Here is a 23058-nt window from a genome sequence, read left to right as displayed (position 1 = left end):
AGCCGAAATCAAGTCAGACGCCCAACCAACTGAGCCACCCAGGCAGCTTCCCCCAATTTTTTTCAAAGATTTATTTATTTGAGAGAGAGAGACAGAGAGAGAGTGCAGAGGGAGAGGGAGACAAGCAGACCTACGTGAGGCTTAATCCCAGGACCCTGAGATCATGACCTGAGCCAAAATCGAGAGTCAGATGCTTAACCACCTGAGCGACCCAGGCACCCCGAAAATTTATTTATTTATTTATTTATTTTAAGATTTTTATTTATTTGAGAGCGAGAGAATGAGAGAGAGCACATGAGAGGGGGGAGGGTCAGAGGGAGAAGCAGACTCCCCGCCGAGCAGGGAGCCCGATGCGGGACTCGATCCAGGGACTCCAGGATCATGACCTGAGCCGAAGGCAGTCGCCCAACCAACTGAGCCACCCAGGCGCCCCCGAAAATTTTTTTAATAAAAACATTAAAAACCCAATTAGAAAATGGGCCTAAAGACATGAAAAGACATTTCACCAAAGAGGATATGCAAATAGCAAATAAGCACATGAAGAGATGCTCAAACCATTAGCCATTAGAGAAATGCAAGTTAAAACCACAGTGAGATATTTAGCACCTATTATACTCATCATAATACCTAAAATAAAAAATAGTTACAACACCAAATGCTGGTGAATATGTGGAGTAACTAGATCACTCCTATATTGCTAGTGGGAATATAAAATGGTACAGCCACTCTGGGAAACAGCTTGGCAGTTCTCTAAAAAAACTAAATATTCAGTTACCATACCCAACAACTGACACGCTTGGGCAATTATTCCAGAAAAGTGAAAATTTATGTTTACACAGATACCTATAACCAAAATGTTCACAGCAGTTCTACTTGTAATTGTGAAAAACTGAAATCAGCCCATATGTCATTCAACAGGTAAATGGTTACACAAACTATATGTATAATATATACATACCATGGAATACTACTTAGCACTCAAAAGGAAAGATCTATCAATGTGCGCAACTCAGGTGAACCTCCAGAAAATTCTGCTGAGTAGTAGTGAAAAATGCAATCTCGAAAGTTTACATACTATATGATTCCATTCAATAACATTTTTGAAATGGCAAGAGCTTAGATATAGAGCACAGGTTAACAGGTATCCAAGATGAGGGAGGGGAAGTGAGAGTGGGAAGGAAGCGATTATAAAAAGGCAATATGAGGGACCCCTGTGAGGATGGAACTGCTCAGTATCTTAACTGTGGTGGTTGATGCACAAACCTACACATGACAAAATTGTATAGAACTAAATACACACACACATAAATGAGTACAAGGAGAACTGAGGAATAAGATGAATGGACTGTTATTAATGTCAATATCCCTGTGGTGATACTTGACTGTAGTTTAACAAAATATGCTAAGGATCTTTCTGTATTATTTCTCTCAATTATCTCAATGAAAACTTCAATTAAAAAAAAAATAAACCACCAAGAAAAGGAAGACAAGCCAGACTGGGAGGAAGTATTTACAAATCATCTCATAAAGGCTTGTAGCTGAAAGATATGAACAACTCTTTATAACTTAATAATAAGGGACACCTGGGTGGCTCAGCCAGTTAACCGTCTGCGTTTGGCTCAGGTCATGATCCCAGGGTCCTGGGATTGAGCCCCACATGAGGGATCCCTGCTCAGCGGGAAGCCTGCTTCTCCCTTTCCCTCTCCCCGCACAGCTTGTGCTCTCTTTCTCACTCTCTATCTCAAATAAATAAATAAAATCTTTAAAAAAAAAAGAATAACACCAACTAAAAACTGGGCAAAGAATTTGGATAGACTTTTCACAAAAGATACACAAATGGATAACAAGCATGTGAAAAGATGCTCATTATCATTATTCATTAGGGGAATGCTAATTAAAACCACACGGAGGGTACAATTATACACTTATTAGAATGGCTAACATTAAAAAGAGACTATAACAAGTGTTGGAGAGGATGTGGAGAAACTGCAACCTTCACACATTCACTGCTGATGAAAATTTAAAGTGGTACAGCCACTTTGGAAAGCAGTTTCTTAAAGAGTTAAACATAAACTTATTGAGCAACACAGAAATTAAACTGCTAGGTATCTACCTAAGAAGACTGTAAATACATCAACACAAAGATTTATATGCTAATGTTCATAGCAGCATTACTGGAAATAATCCAAATGTCCATTGGCTGGTGAATGGATAAACACAATGTGTTATTATCCATTTAATGGAATACCATTTGGCAATAGAAAAAGTCTATTGATACATTGTACAACATAGATGAAGCCCCAATGTTATGCTAAATGAAAGATGCAAAAGATCAAATATTGCATGATTCCATTTAAGAAATGTCTGGAAAGGGCAAATCTACAGACAAAAAGTACATCAGTGGCTGGCTGACTGTCTGCAAAGGGGAAAAGAGGAACCATATAGTGATAGAAATTTCCTAAGTAGATTATAGTGATGTTGCACAGCTCTATAAATGTACTAAAAATCATTGCATTGTAGGCTTACAATGGAGGAGTGTTATGGAAATTATACCCTAATACCACATTAATGTATGGTGATTATACACTAAAGCTACAAATAAATAAATTTTGTAAATGTAAATAATTGCAAATTTTGCTGACTTGATAGAGCTGGTAAAGTCACCATATTAGCATTAGAAAAAACATTTTAAGGGCGCCTGGGTGGCTCAGTTGGTTAAGCGACTGCCTTCGGCTCAGGTCATGATCCTGGAGTCCTGGGATCGAGTCCCACATCGGGCTCCCTGCTCAGCAGGGAGTCTGCTTCTCCCTCTGACCCTCTTCCCTCTCGTGCTCTCATTCTTTCTCAAATAAATAAAATCTTAAAAAAAAACATTTTAATATATTAGGTAATTAATTAAAATCATTAGATGAAAAGCCTTACCACAGGCAAATGAACAAATCTTTTAACAATTACCAAATTCACAATTACCTTAATAAGAGCTCTTTTGGTGAGTTTCTGGTTAACTTCAGGCTTATTTAGTATGTTCTTTGCTCTATGAGCATATTCCAATGTACTCAGAGTTTCCTGTGAAGAAAATGGCAATTACAAAAAGATATTATAAGAATAACATAGTTCTGTTATATAAAATGTACTATAAAATAACTTACAAGAAAAAAATAACTTACAAGAAATAATTTATGGTTATATCTAACCTAAAAATCTATCATCCACTAGGACCACTATACCCTAAGAATTTTTTACTTCAGTCTTCACACTCAGTGAACCCCATCAGCTGATGAATAAACAAAACATCCTATATCCATACAATGCAAAATTACCTACAAAAAGGAATGAAGCATGGATACATGCTAACCACATGGATGAACACTGAAAACATGCTAGGTGTAAGAAGCCAGGCACAAAAGAACACTTATTGCATAATTCCATTTACACGAACTGTCCAGACTAGGCAAATCTATAGATTAAAAAGGTAGGGTGGGGCACCTGGGTGGCTCAGCTGGTTAAGCATCTGCCCTAGGCTCAGGTCATGATCTCAGGGTCCTGGGATCTAGCCTCACATTGGGCTCTCTGCTCAGTGGGGAGTCTGCTGCTCCCTCTCCCTTTGTACCCTCCCTTCTCCCCCTCCCACCCCCTGGCTTGTGCATGCATTTTCTCTCAAAGAAATAAAATCTTAAAAATAAAAAAAAAAAGAAAAATACTTTAAAGTAGGTTAGTAGTGACCTAGGGCTGGGAGTGGGGGCAAATGGAGAGTGATTCCTAATGGGTAACAAGGTTTCTTTCTGGGGTAATGAAAATGCTCTAAACAGACTTTAGTGATGGTTGCACAGCTCAGCAAATAATTAAAATCATCGAATTACATATTTTTAATGGGTGAATTTAATGGTATGTGAATTATATCTCAGTAAAGATGTTTTTTAAAATGAAAGGAGAGTTAGAGCCCTTATAAAACCTTTTGTAACTCCATTTAAAGGAGACAATCATAAGAGATTTCACCATCTTTTTTGCTTCTCTTGGTTTTACCACCTGTTCTCACACATCCAACCCCATCCTTCAGTGCCCTCTAAGAGCTTCTACAACACTAGCATTCACTTAACCCACTTTTAAGTCCTCACTTAAATCTCCGTAACCCGCCCCCCATCAGGCTCCCTGTTCAGCAGGGAGTCTGCTTCTCGCTCTCCCTCTCCCCCTCCACCCCACTCGTTCTCTCAAATAAATAAAATCTTAAAAAAAAAAAAAATCTCCATACCCCATGTAACCATGCACTGCTAATGACCACAGCAATTTCTTTTGAAGACTGTGTGGGAAAAGCCATTAAGTAATTGGCTTTTTAAGATTAAAAACTCTGCCAGGAAGGAGAAAGACAATTTTTTCAGTGGTGTCCTCCTCTATGTCCATGTGCAATATCCAGATTCTTTTACTCTTGCTTAGAATGAATGAAGCCAATTAATGAACTTTTTAAATATGTGATAAAAAAATAAAAATAAAAAAGTAAAATAAAATATGTGATAGCTAAATAATAATTACACCTACTACACTTGCAGATACCTATTAAAGGGCTCACCTCAAGATTGAGAGATGCAGGAGAAATTGTTGCAATTATAGATGTTCTTGTACGTCCCCCAAGAGAATCCTGGAGGATTCTAGTTAGTTTAGATTCTCGATAAGGAACATGAGGTGTTCTTTCTACAAGAGCAGTAATAACCCTTCCCAAAGTCAAAAGGGATTGATTGATATTTCCAGCTTCCCGGGCTCTCTTGTCAACTGCTCCAGAACGGCCAATGTTCTCACTTCCCGCAAGATCAACCTTGAATTTCGAAAATAAAAGTAGGTTGTCAGTTCCACTGGATTTGGACACAAAGACTTTCATTCTCAAATATAATATATTAAATAGCTAGCAAAATAATTTTTTTATAATTAACAATCCACTACAAAGCTAATTACCTAGTGACTTCAAAAATATTGTCTAGAAGTACAGAATTTCAAGCTGCTCTGAGGTGGTCAAGAATGAAACAGTTGAGGGGGCCTGAGTGGCTCAGTCCATTAAGCATCCAACTCTTAATTTTGGCTCAGGTCATGATCTCAGGGTCATGAGATCAAGCCCCATGTTGGGCTCCTCGCTCAGCCAGGATTCTGCTTGAGATTCTCTCTCCCTCTCTCTGCCCCTCTCTCCCCTCTAAAATAAATAAATCTTAAAAATATATAAAAGATTCTCTCTTTCCCTCTCCCTCTGCCCCCGCAACCTCTCTCTCCCTCTCAAAAAAAAAAAAAAAAAAAAGAATGAAACAGTTGAAAAGAACTACCATATGATCCAGCAATCCCACTTCTAGGTATAGTATCCAAGGGAAATGAAATCAGTATCTCAAAGAGATATCTGCACTCCCATGTTCAATGCATTATTCACAATAGCAAAGATATGGAAACTGTGTCAGCTAATGAATGAAGAAGAAATGGGGGTGCCTGGGTGGCTCAGTTGTTAAGCGTCTGCCTTTGGCCCAGGTCATGATCCCAGGATCCTAGGATCAAGCCCCGCATCGGGCTCCCTGCTCTGCGGGAGGCCTGCTTCTCCCTCTCCCGCTCCCCCTGCTCGTGTTCCCTCTCTCGCTGTGTCTCTCTCTGCAAATAAATAAATAAAATCTTAAAAAAAAAAATAGAGAGAAGATATGGTATACATAAACAATGGAATATATTTGTTTAGCCATAAGAAAGAAGGAAATCCTGCCATTTATAACAACATGGATGAACCTAGAGGATATAATGCAAAGTAAAATAAGCCAGACAGAGAAGGACAAATACTATATGATCTCTCTTATGTGTAGAATTGAGGAGGTAGGCGGGGAGAAGGAAAGTTCACTGAAATGGAGAGAATGAGTTACCAGGAGCAGGGGAATGAGGGAGAAGCAGATGCTGGTCAAAGCATATAAGCCTTCAGTTATAAGATGAATAAACTCTGGGGATCTAATGTACACTATGGTGATGACAGTTAATACTATACTGAAATTTGCTAAAAGTAGACCTAAACATTCTTACAGCACCCCCCCAAAAGTAACTATGTGAGGTGAAGGATATGTTAATTAACCTGATTATGGTTAAAACCTCATTTCTCAAAGTGAACATATATCAAATCATCACATTGTACACTTTAAATATATAATTTTATTTGTCAATTATACCTCAATAACGCTGGAGGGAAAAAAAAAGAATGAAACTAGTATTAAGGTAGATACTTACCAAGTTCAACTTTCCAATTTTAACAAGCTCCTCTCCATCAGTTGTAGTTTCTTTCATATGTATTGTAACAGAGAAAACTGAGTGGGAACGACTAGAAAACAAGATCAGGTTGTCCAGTCACTATAATGTAAAACATTATTTGCTTTCTATAAAATATTAAAAAGAGCAAAGAAAGATCAAACTCCACAAGGCAGAGAAAGATAATACAGACAGGAGACATTAATAAGATTTTGGAAGACAGGGTAGACAGAACAACGCTTAGGTTTTTGCTTTCTTGTACTTGCTGCCTGCAAAGGGGACCCCACTAAGAAACTACCTGTAAACACCCTAAAAGACTTAGGAACTAGAATCCTCAAGACCTCTAAAAGCTGGATGTGGGGTCGGTTTGGGACAGTTGCGTGGTACGTCAGAGGAGAAGGCTTGCAATCAATCTTCTTATTTATAAGAATCTCTTGAAATATGTCATTACCATAAATTCAAACAGTACCACACAAGTCATCAGATTACTTGCTTCCAATGTCAATTGTTGTAAAAATATATTGCTCTGCTTTGAGAATGTCATCAGAAATAGTTAATACCCTCTCTTTTTTTTTTTTTTTTTTTTTAAAGATTTTATTTATTTATTTGACAGAGAGAGACAGCGAGAGCAGGAACACAAGCAGGGGGAGTGGGAGAGGGAGAAGCAGGCTTCCCGCTGAGCAGGGAGCCCGACGTGGGGCTCGATCCCAGGACCCTGGGATCATGACCTGAGCCGAAGGCAGACGCTTAACGACTGAGCCACCCAGGCGCCCAATACCCTCTCTTGAAAAGCAAATGGTGAATAGCAATGATTACCGAAATACAGTTTTTATCTGAGGGATACAAGTTATATAGACAACCAAAGACCTCTTTTATTCCTGTATCAATGACATTTGGTGAACATCCCTATGTTTGTTAATGTCATTGGTGATTAGTTGAGGAATATAATTTTTAATTTTCTTATTTGCACTTTTCATGTTATTTGGAAAGTTTTACAGTAAGGATCATATTTTATTTATTATTTAAAATTACAGAAAAGGGGAAGGGCACAGGAAAAATATAAAGAAACTATAAATCTGAATTCAATATATATTTCATATTTTTCTACCATTATTTACCCATTTCTAATCCAAGATTATGGAATTAATGCAATTAAGCATAGAAGTCAACTATGATTTTGGAAAATTTAATGTTTTCCTTCACTTTACCACATACATTCATAAAGAGACCTTTACTCAAGTGTACATATAAAAAAATGAGTCCTAGGGGTGCCTGGGTGGCTCAATTGGCTAAGCATCTGCCTTCAACTCAGGTTGTGATCCTAAAGTCCTAGGATTAATCAAGTCCAGAGTCGGGCTCCTTGCTCAGCAGGGAGTCTGCTTCTCCCTCTGCACCCCCGCCCCCCCGCCCCCACTCATGCTCTCTCTGTCTGAAATAAAATCTTAAAAAAAAAAGAGTCCTAAATTATACAAATTTATGAAAAAGCAGGAATTTATTTAAAAGAAAAGTATTTAGAGAAAAATATTACTTAGTCTTAAACTTCTTCCTCCAATATAATTTTTAAATGGAAAGCTATTATAGGAAAATTTAATTAAAATCATAAAAATCACCCATAATGTCATGATTTTCATTACTTTCATCTTATTTTTCTTCTTTAAATGTATATGTAATTTTTTATAGAGATGCAGAAATTTCCAGTTATAAGGGAGCAAAGAAATAAGAGATCTAATTTTTTTTTTTAGGTTTTCATTTAAGTAATCTCTACACCCAAAGTGGGGCTCAAACTCATGACCCCAAGATCAAGAGTTGCATGCTTTTCTGACTGAGCCAGTCAGGCACCCTGAGATCTATTTCCAATAATTATTTTGTAGGTCAGAGAAACTGATATTCAGCTAAATTCACTTATTTCCTTAAGTCACGTGTTTGGTTAACTCCAGAACTAGAACTAAACACAAATATCTAACTCCCACTCCATAGCTCTTTTAATTACACTCTGATGCTTCCTTCAAAGACCGGCAGAAAAAATATCCATCTGACTTGGTAAACTGCTTTTCTAGAATTTGGGATTCATTCTATAGGGGGTGCTATCAGCTATGCCCCTTTCTACCCTGGAAAGCCAGTGTTAGTGACCATGTCTTCCTATATTAAAATGAAGCCATATGAGAAAAGTTTAAATCATGTTGTACAACCTAAATATATATAATTTTTGTCAATCATACTGCAATAAAGCTGGAGAAAAAAATCAAATGAAGCTATCTGACTTTCTTCTAATCCTTATTTAAACCATGGGCTTTCAAACTTTGTTCTGGGTATCCATGGGCACCCCAAAAAAGTGCTCAGGGAAAACCTTCATGAGGCTGAGGAGGTAAGCCTCTGAGCATCCCACCCTCAAATCGACTATAACAGGCACATGTTAATCTAGGCTCCCGTGTACAATTTCATTTGAGAAAAAATAATCTACTTAAAAAAGTTTAATACTTCTTCTCTAATTCAACTTGTCTTTGTTCCCTTTTCAACATTCTTCCAATACTGGTGCTTGCCTCTAAGTCTCAAGCCAATTACTAAAGCATGCAATCAAGCATACATACATCTAGTATGTGACTCACATACTTTGACCCACCCCAATTTGACTTCCCATGTTAAAAAGAAAATGGAGGGGCGCCTGGGTGGCTCAGTCGTTAAGTGTCTGCCTTCGGCTCAGGTCATGGTCCCAGGGTCCTGGGTTCGAGCCCCGCATCAGGCTCCCTGCTCGGTCGGAGGCCTGCTTCTCCCTCTCCCACTCCCCCTGCTTGTGTTCCCTCTCTCGCTGTGCCTCTCTCTGTCAAATAAATAAATAAAATCTTTAAAAATAAATAAATAATAAAAAGGAAAAAAAGAAAATGGAGCGGTGGGGGGAGGACACTGGCTTTCTTACCTGGAGTATGCATTCATCAGAGTTGCTGCAGTTGTCCGTTTTGCTGCCCCCTTCTCCAAAATCTGATAGACTTCATCCTTGTTGTGTACTGTAATTTCTTCTAAACCTTTGATTATCACACCCCTCTGACCAATATCAAAAGATCATCCATTAGACTGACAAAAAATATATATATACTGACTTCTCAAAGCATCACACATTAAAATCCAAAGACATTTCATTCTCAAAGACTGAGTTACCTTGTTACGGGGATCATCAAACATCTGAAGTCTCTCAGAAACATCAGAAGATGGGTTAAGGAGATCAAAAAGTTCTTCATTATAGATTTCCAACAGAGACACTTTGACTGAAAATTCAGTACCATTATCAGTAAGTTTCTCAAAAATTTGATGAAGAGTACGTGGAATTATACCAGCCAAGGGATCCTGAAATTATAATATTAATAAGGACTAAAATAAGAGAAGAATGCCATTTACTATGGCAGTTAAAACGCATATAATAAGGGCCTCCTTTATGATATATTTGAACACAAATATGAGGGGCACCTGGGTGGCTCAGTTTCGACAATATTCTACTCCAACTATTCTGTCTCAAACAGACCCCTCTCTTATCACTTAACTGTGCTGTATGTATTGGTCCTTTCTCTCCTAATGACGCTATGTTTCTTAAACAGGAACTATACCATATACTTTAATTTCACTCAAATAGTAGTTTATCCTACAATCATGTTTGACATGGGTATACTGATCTTCTCTATTTCAAGAAAGAGGCCTTCAACCAAGTTTTCTATTCAGTTATATTTCAGCCACTTTAGAGACAGAAATCTATTATAAACAATAAATACCTCCTCCCAAGTGTACTCTTCATTAGGTGACCTCTCACCTTCCATTGTAAAGGTTTTTCCAGTGCCAGTTTGGCCATATCTGTCAAAATTAACAAAAGTGTTAATTAGAAAACGAATACATGCATCTAAACCTTTTCAGCAATTTGAAAAATAGTGTTTTACTCACGCAAAAATAGTGCAATTATAACCCATAATAACTTCATCCAGAATTGGACAAACAACACTTCGGTAAACATCAATTTGTTTAGTAGAAGCTCCAAAAACCTATCCAAAAAAAAAAATCAAAGCAATTCTTCAGGAAAAAAAAATACTTCAAAATTACTCACTTTAAGAATTTTGTTTTTAGGGGCGCCCGGGTGGCTCAGTTGGTTAAGCGACTGCCTTTGGCTCAGGTCATGATCCTGGAGTCCCGCATTGGGCTCCCTGCTCAACGAGGAGCCTGCTTCTCCCTCTAACCCTCCCCTCCTCATGTACTCTTTCTCTCTCTCTCATTCTAGCTCTCTCAAATAAATAAATCTTTAAAAAAAAAGAAAAGAATTTTTGTTTTTAGGGCGACTGGGTGGCTCAGTTGTTAAGTGTCTGCCTTTGACTCAGGTCATGATCCCAGGGTCCTGGGATCGAGCCCTGCATCAGGCTCCCTGCTCCACGAAGAGCCTGCTTCTCCCTCTCCCACTCCCCCTGCTTGTGTTCCCTCTCTCGCTGTCTCTCTCTGTGTGAAATAAATAAATAAAATCTTAAAAAAAAAATTGTTTTTAGGGGTACATGGGTGGCTCAGTTGGTTAGGCGACTGCCTTTGGCTCAGATCATGATCCTGGAATCCCAGGATCGAGTCCCGCATCGGGCTCCCTGCTCAGCAGGGAGTCTGCTTCTCCCTCTGACCCTCCTCCCTCTCATGCTCTCTATCATTCTCTCTCTCTCTCAACAAATAAATAAAAATCTTAAAAAAAAAAAGAATTTTGTTTTTAATATATTAACTCATTCAGCCCACTAGAAACCATATGACAACTCAAAGAGTCAACTGAAACTTGGAATTGTACACTAGAACCTAAAGGAAATGTGTATCCAAGAATAACTTTACATAGTAAATAATAAAGGAGTAGTAGCATTTTAAGAAATAGGTACCAGGGGCGCCTGGGTGGCTCAGCCAGTTGGGCATCTGACTCTTGATTTTGGCCTACATTGTAATCTCGGGGTGGTGAGATCGAGCCCCATGTTGGGCTCTGCACTCGGCACGAGTCTCTCTGCTCCTACCCCACTCCCGCACATGCTATTAAGTAAATAAAATCTTAAAAAAAAAAAGAAAAATAGGTACCATATCAAAAGTATATGTTTTCCTTGAGCTCTTGTCAGCCAATCCTCCAGTTCGTACACTAACTTCTTTTCGTACATGATCACATTCTACTACAGAATGGGCATTAGCTTTCCGTTCTGCCGAATTAAATGGTCTATAAAAAGAAATGTACAAAGTTATTTAAAAAACTCTTAGTTATCAGGTTATAGATGACATTGTCATTAATACCTTAGATAATAACAAGGTGAAGTTTTTTGACAACACTATTGGTGACAAGGATTAAATGGGGGACTAAATGATACTGCTAAAGCAGAATTTTTAGTTTCTACTCCCAGAAATAAAAAATAGGTTTTTTACTTTCCAAAGACATGTAAAACATGACAATTCTGACAGCTTCTTGGAGTAGATGTTAACAGAATTGTAAAAAAATGCCAAACTTATTTTTCAGATTTCTATTTCCACTATTCTTAGTCTGAGAAAGTGAGGTTAATGACGTAGCAGAAAGAACATGGCAAATTTGTGTTCAAAATACTAACCTGTCAGTGGATAACTGGCACAAGATAAAAAACAGATAAAAATAATGACTGGGTGCCTGGGTGGCTCAGTTGGTTAAGCGACTGCCTTCGGCTCAGGTCATGATCCTGGAGTCCCGGGATCGAGTCCCATGTCGGGCTCCCTGCTCGGCGGGGAGTCTGCCTCTCCCTCTGACCCTCTTCCCTCTCGTGCTCTCTATCTCTCATTCTCTCTCTCTCAAATAAATAAATAAAATCTTTAAAAAAAAAAAATAATAATGACTAATACATTGAGTATTTACTATATGCCAGGTACTCACTATTCAAAATGCTTCACATGTGTTAACTCAGTTTGTCCTAGTGGGGAATAGGAACATAAAACAAATGATTATAAGAGAAGTAATGTTTAGAAAGGGTATGTAAAGGGTGCTGTGGGAATATATAGCAAAAATTTAATTGATCGGGACAGGGAAGGGTGGGGGGAAGCATGGGTGATGGGAAAGACTCCCAAAGGAAGTAATCTTCTAAGCTAAATTCCTTCTTGGGCTTTCCGTAGAGTGAGGACTCTTGATCCAGTCTGCTTGGGCAATGTAGCCCTGTGTGCATACTTCCCCATTTGAAAAATGGGGCTAAGTAATAGCACCAACCTCACAATGTAGGAAAAGAAATCCTGCTTAGGGGCACCTGGGTGGCTCAGTGGGTTGAGCATCTGACTCTTGATTTCTGCTCAGGTCATGATCTCAAGATCGTGGGACTGAGCCCTGTGCTGGCTCTGTGCTGGGAATGGAGCCTGCTTGGGATTCTGCCTCCCCATGCCCTTACTTGCTCACACACGTGCCCCCCCCTCAAAAAAAAGAAAAGATATCCTATTTAGTTTACAGTTTCCCAGTGGCTCCTACTCTGCTTGGCACATAGGAGGCATCCTAATATCTGTTAAACTACATACTTAATAAATGTCATCCTAAGAGGAATGATGGAAGACCTGAAATGAACCATAGTCCACAAAGTGGCATCATTAAGATATGCATATACTTAACACACATCTGGGCCAAAGAGAGAAATGTACTCTTGACCTGAATTCATTTTTCCCATTCAGTATCACCTTTTTTGAAAGGAAATGGCAAATGGGAAATTATCTTTCTCCTCATCACTAGACAAACCAAGTTGCTATTTATTTTAAAAATGATACCTCAACATCCTCTGGCATGCCCCATCCCTAGTATATTTTTGACAGTCAGAAAATCAAATTTGTGATCCTGGGAAATTTAACTCACCAACTTCCTGGTAATATATAATGCTATTGATTGTCAAATGTAGTGAAACCTACAGAATGCACATAACCCATGACATGCAATATTATTACAAGTTCAAGAAACCTAAGTCAAAACCAACTTATACTGAGGTAGGCCAAGAGTATCAAGTACAATGAATTGCTCTCATGTGGTTAAAGCTTTTTCAATTAGGCTATCATTCTTAGCATCTCTCAACTAATCTCCTTGCCTGGATGTGTGATGATGTTAACCAAATAAATACCATTCAAGATGTCACAACCAAATAGTAGATAATCACAAAGATTCCACATTTCTAAGTTATCAAAACTCCCACTGAAGAGCTTTAAGGACTATTTGTACTATAATAAAAAGTATTGCAAAGCCACTATATTCCTAACCAAACTTCTCTAATTAGAAATTATAAGGTTCCTGTTAATGATGTTAACAAACCCATCGATTTGTTGGCCTCACTACAGTTACATTACATTCATTTATTCATTCCATAAATATTCATCTAGTACTTATTATATGGTAGATATTTGTTTAGGAACTGAGGATATACCAGTGAACAAAACCAAGTTTCAAAAAAAACCCAAAACACCCAAATTCCTATTCTCAGGGAGCTTTTATCCTAGTGTTATAAATAGATATCTCAAAGTAAATAAAACAGACGAAGTGGGATTGGAATTAATGATGGGGAAAAATGGGCAGTTGCTATCACTATTTTAGGGTGGTCAGGGAAGGCGTCTCTTCTCTGATATTTAATGATATTTAAGCAGAATCTAAAAAGTGAGGGAACCAGTCATGTAGCTATTTTGGTGGGAAAGCTTTCTAGACAGTGAAATTGCAAAGGCCCTGAGGTAGAGCCTGGTAGATGGGGGGGGAGGGGCGGTGCCCACAGGGGAGTTAAGTAGTGTAATAAAGACAGCCAGTTGTTAAATCATGTGAGTGGTCTATAACCTTCAATCTGTGGGCCAAACCTGGCCCTTTTCATACCAGAGACCTAGACTGATTTTTACAATTTTAAAGGGTTGTTTAATAAAAAAATTAAAAAAAAAAAGAATCAGATGCTGCAGTGCTAGCAGTTCTTTAGCAGATTCATTCCACTACTGAAAACCTGAAAATGGACCACACAGTCTTACTGATTTCAGGTAAAAGATGTCCAGCAAAACAGCAAGCACCAACAAACATAGCCCAGGCAAGAATTGTGCAGCAGTTGAGATCAGAAGCCTCCATAAAAGAATAAAGGTTTGGGCGCGCCTGGGTGGCTCAGATGGCTAAATGTCTGCCTTTAGCTCAGGTCCTGATCCCAGGATCAAGCCCCCGCATCGGGCTCCCTGCTCCACGGGGTGTCTGCTTCTCCCCCTCCTTCCTGCTCAAGCTCTCTCTCACTCTCAAATCAATAAATAAAATATCAAAAAAAAAAAAGGAACAAAGGTTTCAATGGCATCATCGGACCTTATGTTCTACTGTGAGGAGCATGCCAGGAGTGACTCTTTGCTGACAGGGATACCAACTTCAGAAAATCTTCTCAAGGATAAATCTGCATCATCTTAAAGTGAAAGAATGAAACAGTTCTGTGTCTCTTCCTAACAAAGCTAATTACAAAGCAGCTCCTTAAAGAGATCGACCTTCAGCTTATTTGGTAACCACTGCTAATAACTAAAACGCTCTGAACTTGGAATAATGAACTCTGAAGTCTTCGTTTTCCAAGTTGTCCTTTCTCTAAAATATCCTTTGCTGATTTAATACAGAATTAACAGTCCTGTTCTCCGTTTGGTAACTATAGCATCACATTGGGTTACTGTTTAAGGAAAGATGGTCTGGGCCTTTTAAAAAAAAAACAATTAGGGGCGCCTGGGTGGCTCAGATGGTTGGGCATCTGCCTTTGGCTCAGGTCATGATCCCTGGGTCCTGGGATGGAGCCCTGCATGGGGTTCCTTGCTAGTGGGGAGTCTGCTTCTTCCTCTCCCTCTGTCTTTCCCCCTGCTCGTGCTCTCTCTCTCTCTTTCTGTCTCAAATTAATAAATAAAATCTTTAAAAAAAATAAAAAAACACAAGTATACGCTTTTAAAATATATGAATGATTCACAAAAGTTCAGATCTAAATTGCTAAAGCACTTGTCTAGATTCAAATGCCAAAATTAACTTAAATCCTAAAACCTTTACATTATGTTCTTTTTTTTAAAGATTTTATTTATTTATTTGAGAGAGACAGAATGAGAGATAGAGAGCACGAGAGAGAAGAGGATCAGAGGGAGAAGCAGACTCCCTGCTGAGCAGGGAGCCCGATGCGGGACTCGATCCCGGGACTCCAGGATCATGACCTGAGCCGAAGGCAGTCGCCCAACCAACTGAGCCACCCAGGCGCCCCCTTTATATTATGTTCTTAATAGGACTTATGCTAACCTGTACACTTATACAAGGGGGAGGAATGTTTTGTATATATGTGTCTTTGTGTATACATATATCAAAGCCTATTTCCTTATTAAAACTTCTCTATATAAAAACTATCAGTTCCTCAATTCCAGAAGTTATACCTTTCTCTTGAGCTGTGTATAGGTAGAATAAAAAATTCTCTTCATACAGTGATAATACTAGTAAAAAACATAATAAAGATTGTATTCATTGTAATTAAGTAATAAAGTCATCTCTCTCTTGAAATCTTGCTGACCTCTTAGGTTACAATAAACTGTGTCAATTAAAAATGTAAAATTAAAAAAAAATCAGAGAATATGTGACAGAGACTACATGTAGCTTGCAAAGCCTAAAATACTTTAAAATTTTTACTATGTGAGCCCTTTACAGAAAAAGTTTGACAACCTTGAGGGCCTCATAAATTGTTTATTTATTAAAGCTTAAGGACATATTTGCCCCAGGAAAGATATTTGAAAAAGAAAAGCATGAAAAGAAAAACATCTCTTTATACAAAAATTATTGTAAATAATTAGACACAACCTAAGCACTTTGCATGAATGACAAAGTAAAAGAAATCTCTTTTTAGGTAAGACTTGAAATGTATGGGGATAATAAACATCATGTTTAATTCTTGGGGAGAGGAAGGGGACTGGAGAGGGATACAATGGGGTTCCAATTGTAATGATTGTTTTGTTTCTAATTTAGGTGATGGATACACAGATGTTTGTTACTTTGTTCTCTATAACTTTTTATAGGTCTGACATATTTTGTAACTAACAATAAAAAAGAAAATTAAAGAAAATAAAACCATCCAGAAAAAGCAGTATTGTCTAGCCTTATTAAACGATCAAAATAATCTAAAACTTTGCGTCTGTGGGGGCCTTGCTGGCTCAGTAGGTAGAGTATGCAACTCTTATCTCTGGGTTGTGAATTCGAGCCTCACACTGGGTGTAGAGATTGCCTAAAAATAAAATCTTTAAAAAAATAAATAAAAATTTGCGTTTGTATTACACTTTTTTTTTTCCAATCTTCAAAACAAGTAACTGTTAACTGAAGCTCTATAGAGTACAACTAGTAAGTGGTCGAACTTAAGGTTACCATCAAATTTCCTCTCTGACACCTAGTTCAGAAAGCTAGCTATTATCTTCGACATCTCCAATTCAAGTCACCAAAGCTGAGGAGGCAATAATTTAAGACAGTTTCTTCACACATTTTAAAAATAACCCCTTTTTAAAAATTTTAGAACTTTTGGATTTACAGAAAAGTTGCTGATGATTGGTAGAATGTTTAAAACAACAGCAACAAAAACAGACACACAAAACACGTAGACCAGTAAACTGTGGAGGGCTTCTAAAAAGCTGAATAAATCAATCTCTAATTAAGCAACAGTTTGTATAACGAGTATGTTCTTCCTCTACTAATTTTAAAATTGGGGAGTTATTTGGAAATCAATCTGGGGAGAGCTGAACACCTCCACCCCACTCACCCCGAAGAAACTATCTCCCTTGGTAAGACCAAGTTGCAGTACAATCAGAAAGCTATACTGGCTTAAGTTGTCTCCTTTTAAAAACATAAACTCACTCTATAAACTAATCTTTAAAATTTAAATACAATGATGTTTCCCTGTTTGGTAGGGATTAAGAAAACATTGCATCTAGAAGAAAGAACAATTGATCGATGATGCTTTTAGAAATGACGGAGGACGGTAATCCCAACATCAGTACTAAAACACCTGCAGAGTAGGTATGCAGTCTTATTTCCAAACTGAGAAAATGCAAGGAGTGGCATATACTAAGTGCCACCTAAATCTTTTCCAACATTAGTTTTTTAAAAGAACAAACTTTTCCCTAAAGACCCGCGATCAAACTCTCCTTCTGAATAGCAGTTTAAAATACAACCTCCTATACAAATACCCTTTCTTCGGAAACAGGCACTAATTTACTCCTCACAGCAATCTGGTGTCATTTTTATCGACCGAATGCGGAGAACTGCGAAACAGGAAGGTTTGCTCCCCGCAGAAACTGCAAACAAAATTCCTCTCCGGACAACACAGGAGGGAGCCCAGCAGCAAAGCCCCGCACTCCCAATCCTGCCGGGTTCGCCCTACCTGCATCTCACCACCACCTGGATGTTCTTTCCCTTCTCCTCTTTCTTCTTCGCGGAAGAATTCGGCTGGGACGCCATGACGATCCCCGCGCGAAGGTCAAGGCCTTGCTGTGGACTCGGGAGCTGTGGGGCGCGGAGGGGCCCTGCGGTCGGCGCGGCCCGGGTGCCCACCTCCCCCGCCGGGTACTGGCGTGGCCGGGGAAAGCCACGCGAGCAGCTCGACGTCTCCGCTCTCCACCAGGGGCTCTGACTGACCGAAGCGTCTGTCCCGCACTAGCGGGACCCTCGGAATCACCAATATCGTCTCCGCCCGAAGCCTCGGAAACAGAGCAACGACTCGGCGCCTCAATTTGAAAAAAGAGCCGAGACGCCGAGCCAATAGCAGCGCCCTGGGCGCGCGGGGCACCATGGGACGCGGTGTCGTCACCAGGGCACCCGCCCTCGGGGCGTGGCCCGCGGGAAAGTAAAAAGCTGGTCTGTCCTTCCTCTCCTGCAACTCAGTCCGATGGGGGAGACGCGTGAGTAAACACTGTGACTCTTCAACATGACCTTGCCCAAGTTACATAACGTCTGTAAACCAAGATTTCCTCATCTTCAAAATGGAAATAATAGCAACCATCTCAGAGCGTTCGGTGAGAATTGAGCTAGCGCGGGCAAATAGCTTAGACTAGAACATGTACTGTCAGGAAAGCTGGCCATGATTATAATTATTAGCGGATGGTACGACAGTATTATGGAAGCACAGAAGAGAGAGGTCCAAAGCGAGCCCCTTTCTCGGAGGCAGCGTCCAGAATAGCCTTGAGTAACTAGGAAGTGTTAAGAAATAAGGTTACCACGAGTACCAAATCGCGATGAAAGGGGTGTTAAATGTCACTTTTAGGACTCTGAATTTATCCTTTAACTGATGAGAAGATGTCACCATTAAATGATTCCAAGCAAAAGGCAGTACCGCACTTGCCTTTTCGGACTACCATCCGGAACGACAGACGCAGGCTCAGGACGCGCTTCGCTCCCTCTACGTGGCGCCGCATCCCCCCTCCCCCGGGGCGTCTCAAGGAGCTTGACCCTGCGCCTGCAGCCGTCAGCCTACAAATCCCAGCAGGCACCGCTCCCTGGGCCCCGCCCCCGCTGGGTAACCTCTGGCTTTCCGTAGATGTACTGCGAGCGTCCTGGCGCTGTTTGGGGTGACTGGACAGCTTCAGGTGTAGGACCTGGGCCCAGGAAATACTGAATCATAGGCCTATCATAGGCGTAGTCGGCTCAAGGAGCTGAGCTTCTGGGTCACACAGCCCACAGGAACCTAGGTATCATTTTATTTTTTTAAGGGCCAGATGGAATGGGAAACTCTCAGGCGCCTTTTGTGTTCCTCTAGGTATTAACCTCCTGCATTCCCCCAAGAAGACATCCCAGTATACAGCTCGGATAGCTGAGTATCAACTGTTATCTATGATGGCTCACCAGCATCTCAAAGTGGACCTGTACAAAACGAAACTCTTTATCCCCCTTGCCGCCACCCTAATCCTCATCTGGACCCATGGCACTAACCAGACCTTTGATTCCTTCGTCCTCAACCACGTCCAGTACACTCCTGTTGGTTTTACTGCCTCTGCCATCACTCTAGGCCAAGTCTCTCTCTTTTTTTTTTTAATTTAAATTCAATTAATTTCAGAGGTTGAGTTCAGTGATCCATCAGTCTTAAATAATACCCGGTGCTCATTACATCACATGCCTTCCGGTCCATCACCCAGTTAGGCCATTCCCCCCCAACCTCCCTCCCCTTCAGCAAACCTCCAATTTGTTTCCTATGATAAAGAGTCTCTTATGGTTTGTCTCCCTCTGTGATTTCCTCGTTTTATTTTTCCTTCCCTTTTCCAATAATCCTCTGTTTTGTTTCTTAAATTCCACATGAGTGAGATCATATGGTATTTGTCTTTCTCTGATTGACTTATTTGGCTTAGCATAATACCCTGTAGTTCATCTATGTCATTGCAAATGGCAAGATTTCGTATTTTTTTTTATGGCTGAGTAGTATTCTACTGTGGTGTGTGTGTGTGTGTGTGTGTGTGTGTGTGTGTGTGTATACCACATCTTCTTTATCCATTCATCTGTTGATGGACGTCTGAGCTCTTTCCATAGTTTGGCTATTGTGGACGTGGCTGCTATAATAAACATTGGGGCACAGGTGCCCCTTTGGATCACTACATTTGTATCTTTGGGGTAAGTACCCAGTAGTGCAATTGCTGGGTCGTAGGGTAGGTCTCTTTTCAACTTTTTTTTTTAAAGATTTTATTTATTTATTTGACAGAGAGATAGCGAGAGCAGGAACACAAGTGGGGGGGGTGGGAGAGAGAGAAGCAGGCTTCCTGCTGAGCAAGGAGCCCGATGCAGGTCTCGATCCCAGGACCCTGGGATCATGACCTGGGCCGAAGGCAGATGCTTAACGACCGAGCCACCCAGGCACCCCTCTTTTCAACTTTTTGAGGAGACTTCATTTTGTTTTCCAGAGTGGCTGCACCAGCTTGCACTCCCACCAACAGTGTAAGAGTGTTCCCCTTTCTCTGAACGCTCACAACATCTGTCATTTCTTGTGTTGTTGATTTTAGCCATTCTGACCCGTGGGAGGGTGTATCTCATTGTGGTTTTGATTCATATTTCCCTGATGCTGAGTGATGTTGCGCATTATTTTATGTGTCTGTTGGCCATCAGTATGTCTTCTTTGGAGAAATGTCTGTTTATGTCTTCTGCCCATGTCTTCATTGGATTATTTGTTCTTTGGGTGTTGAGTTTGGTAAGTTCTTTATAGGTTTTGGATACTAGCCCTTCATCTGATAAGACATTTGCAAATATCCTCTCCCATTCTGTCAATTGTAGGCCAACCCTCTATCTCTTCTCTGAAACACTGTCCTTAACAAGTCTTCCTACATCTGCTCTTTTCTCCTCTCCCCACTACATTCACTCAGCATAGGGAAGGATCCTTTAAAAGAATCAGACCATGCCCTTCATTTACTTTTTAACCTCACAATAGCTTCTCATTGAACTTTGAATAAAATCCAAACTCCTGACCATGTCCTGTGAGGCCTTCATTATACCGCCTTTGCCTATACCAACATCAACTCCAGCTACTAACCACATAGCTCACTACCATGCTCCATAGCTTCTAAGTGCTCTCTTGTAGCCAGGCCTTTGCAATTGCTGTACCCTCTGCCTGTATCTCTTTTAGTTTGGTTCTTTGTATGACCTACTCATTCTTATCCTTCAGAGCTCAGCTCCACTTTCTCTTTTAAAAGGTTTTTCCTGGCCACCCTATCTAAAGTATATTACTCCTGTTTCAAGACTCTGTTTATTTCCTTCATAACACATATTACAGTCTGTGATTACATTGTCAATGTATTGTCTCTCTACTCTGCTAGAATGTAAATTTCATCAGAGACTGTGGATTGTCTTATTCAGTGTTGTTTTCTTGGTGTTCTTTTTTTTTTATTTGAGAGAGAGAGAATGAGAGATAGCACGAGAGGGAAGAAGGTCAGAAGGAGAAGCAGACTCCCTGCTGAGCAGGGAGCCCGATGTGGGACTCGATCCCGGGACTCCAGGATCATGACCTGAGCCGAAGGCAGTCGCTTAACCAACTGAGCCACCCAGGCGCCCCTTCTTGGTGTTCTTTAACACAGCCTTACACAAAGTAGTCACTCAATAAATATATGAGGGCTGGAAGGAAATTACTTAACCTTTCTCTACTTTGTAGTTTCCTTATCTGTAAAATGGAGATAATAATGATTACTATTATTGTGAAGATTAAAATAATAATGTGTATAAAGTGGCTAGTACATGGTAGACCAAAAAAAAAAAAAAGCTAATTTCTTCTTTTTTTCTCAGGAAATACCTAAACAATGTTTATATTAACAGTCATTTGGGTCAATGCAAGAAATTCCAGGGTCTCCATTTGGTAATAGTTATAGCTTCCATTTATCTAGAGCTACAGTGTGCCAGACTCTATGAAAGGTTTTGTATGAATGATCTCATTTAATCTTCAGAACAATTCTCTGAAGTAGGAACTATTATTTCTCACTATTTTATCAATACATAGGTCAAGTAAGTTTATTGTCTGTACTCATACAGGTAATAAGTGACAGAGAAGGAACTCAAAGTTCTTTCATTCCAAATCACAGGTCGTTCATTAACTGCTATCTCCCCCACCTATCTTTTCTTATTCTCAGTGCACATGCATTCACTTTCATCCCACCCTTGCTGGGTGCTTGACTATGGTCCAGGCAGTGAAAAGATAGGTTGTATTATAGTTCCTGCCCTCAAGACTTCCTAAGTCTAATGGAGAGAGCCAGGGTCTAATGGACATTTGTAAGAGTTTTGTTACACCACACAGGTGGCTCTCTCTGATACGGTATTTTATACTGCCCCAGTAGAGCCCAAACTACTCAAACTAATCAACACTTCTCTCTTGAAAGTCTACCTATGATTAGAAAATAATTTTAATAGGGGCGCCTGGGTGGCTCAGTTGTTAAGCGTCTGCCTTCGGCTCGGGTTGTGATCCCAGGGTCCTGGGATCGAGCCCCACATGGGGCTCCCTGCTCCGCGGGAGGCCTGCTTCTCCCTCTCCCGCTCCCCCTGCTTGTGTTCCCTCTCTCACTGTGCCTCTCTCTGTCAAATAAATAAATAAAATCTTCTAAAAAATATTCTAAGAGTAGTTAACCTGGATTTCACGAAAGCAACATCACTGCCCATGTGTTTGGTCTGGCATTTTCCTTTCAATAGTGTGTGTACTTCTTATATAAGTTAATTGATTTTTTAAAAATAAAACATGGACATTGTTCTGAGATTTAAATAGTATAATAGATTAAATAGATTTAAATAGCCTAGGTGGCTCAGTCAGTTGAGCATCTGCCTTTGGCTCAGGTCATGATCCCAAGGTCCTGGTATCAAGCCCCACGTCGGGCTCTCTGCTCAGCTGGGAGTCTGCTTCTCCCTCTTGCTCTCCCTCTGCCTGCAGCTCCTTCTGCTTGTGCGTGCTCTCTCTGTGTCAAATAAATAAAATCTTTTTTTAAAATAGTAGTAATTGGCTTATAACAAAAAGGTATCCTTACCTTATCCCACTCCAATCCCTCCAGATCTCTACTCCAGAAGCAACAACTTTCAATTTGTTTTAGCTATTTTTTCTAGTATTTACAGATTTCCATTTTTGTAAGGAATTTGTATCTACTGTTATCTTTTGATTACTCAACTTTAGACTTTATTTATTGACTATTTATTATGGAAGATAAGGATTTAGTTATCAAATGTTATGATCCCCTCTACTTTCCCTCCCTCATACATCCAATATTACAATGTTTGTTAAATCAAAAATCTATATTTAGGTTATTATGCCTATTCATAGCTGAGCATTTCAGACTAGTGAGATTATGTTTTCTTTCTTTTTGTCTATCCTAAAGTTAATAACTGCC

The 23058-nt window shown here is 39.7% G+C and overlaps 1 protein-coding gene across 3 annotated transcripts in view; it reads right to left on the bottom strand.

Annotated features, from left to right (window-relative positions):
• KIF11 (kinesin family member 11) overlaps positions 1 to 17912 on the bottom strand; it is a 42698-nt gene extending 24786 nt beyond the window's left edge. The window contains exons 1-9 of one of the 3 annotated variants that reach the window (XM_027586759.2): positions 17607 to 17912; positions 11320 to 11452; positions 10174 to 10271; positions 10008 to 10086; positions 9403 to 9588; positions 9164 to 9288; positions 6232 to 6322; positions 4565 to 4807; positions 2971 to 3066 (exon numbers count right to left, since the gene is read on the bottom strand). In XM_027586759.2, coding sequence (XP_027442560.2) covers positions 2971 to 3066; positions 4565 to 4807; positions 6232 to 6322; positions 9164 to 9288; positions 9403 to 9588; positions 10008 to 10086; positions 10174 to 10271; positions 11320 to 11452; positions 17607 to 17683 — 1128 coding nt within the window. In that variant the 5' untranslated portion in view covers positions 17684 to 17912. Of the gene's footprint in view, positions 1 to 2970; positions 3067 to 4564; positions 4808 to 6231; positions 6323 to 9163; positions 9289 to 9402; positions 9589 to 10007; positions 10087 to 10173; positions 10272 to 11319; positions 11453 to 11834; positions 11887 to 17606 lie in introns of those variants that run through there. The other 2 variants (XM_027586763.2, XM_027586772.2) reach the window with 2 other exon arrangements.
• Between the last annotated feature and the right edge of the window lie 5146 nt (positions 17913 to 23058).

The sequence above is a fragment of the Zalophus californianus genome, chromosome 15 (genome assembly GCF_009762305.2).
Source record: "Zalophus californianus isolate mZalCal1 chromosome 15, mZalCal1.pri.v2, whole genome shotgun sequence".
In the NCBI taxonomy this organism is placed as follows: domain Eukaryota; kingdom Metazoa; phylum Chordata; class Mammalia; order Carnivora; family Otariidae; genus Zalophus; species Zalophus californianus.
This window is presented reverse-complemented; position numbering and strand designations above follow the sequence as displayed.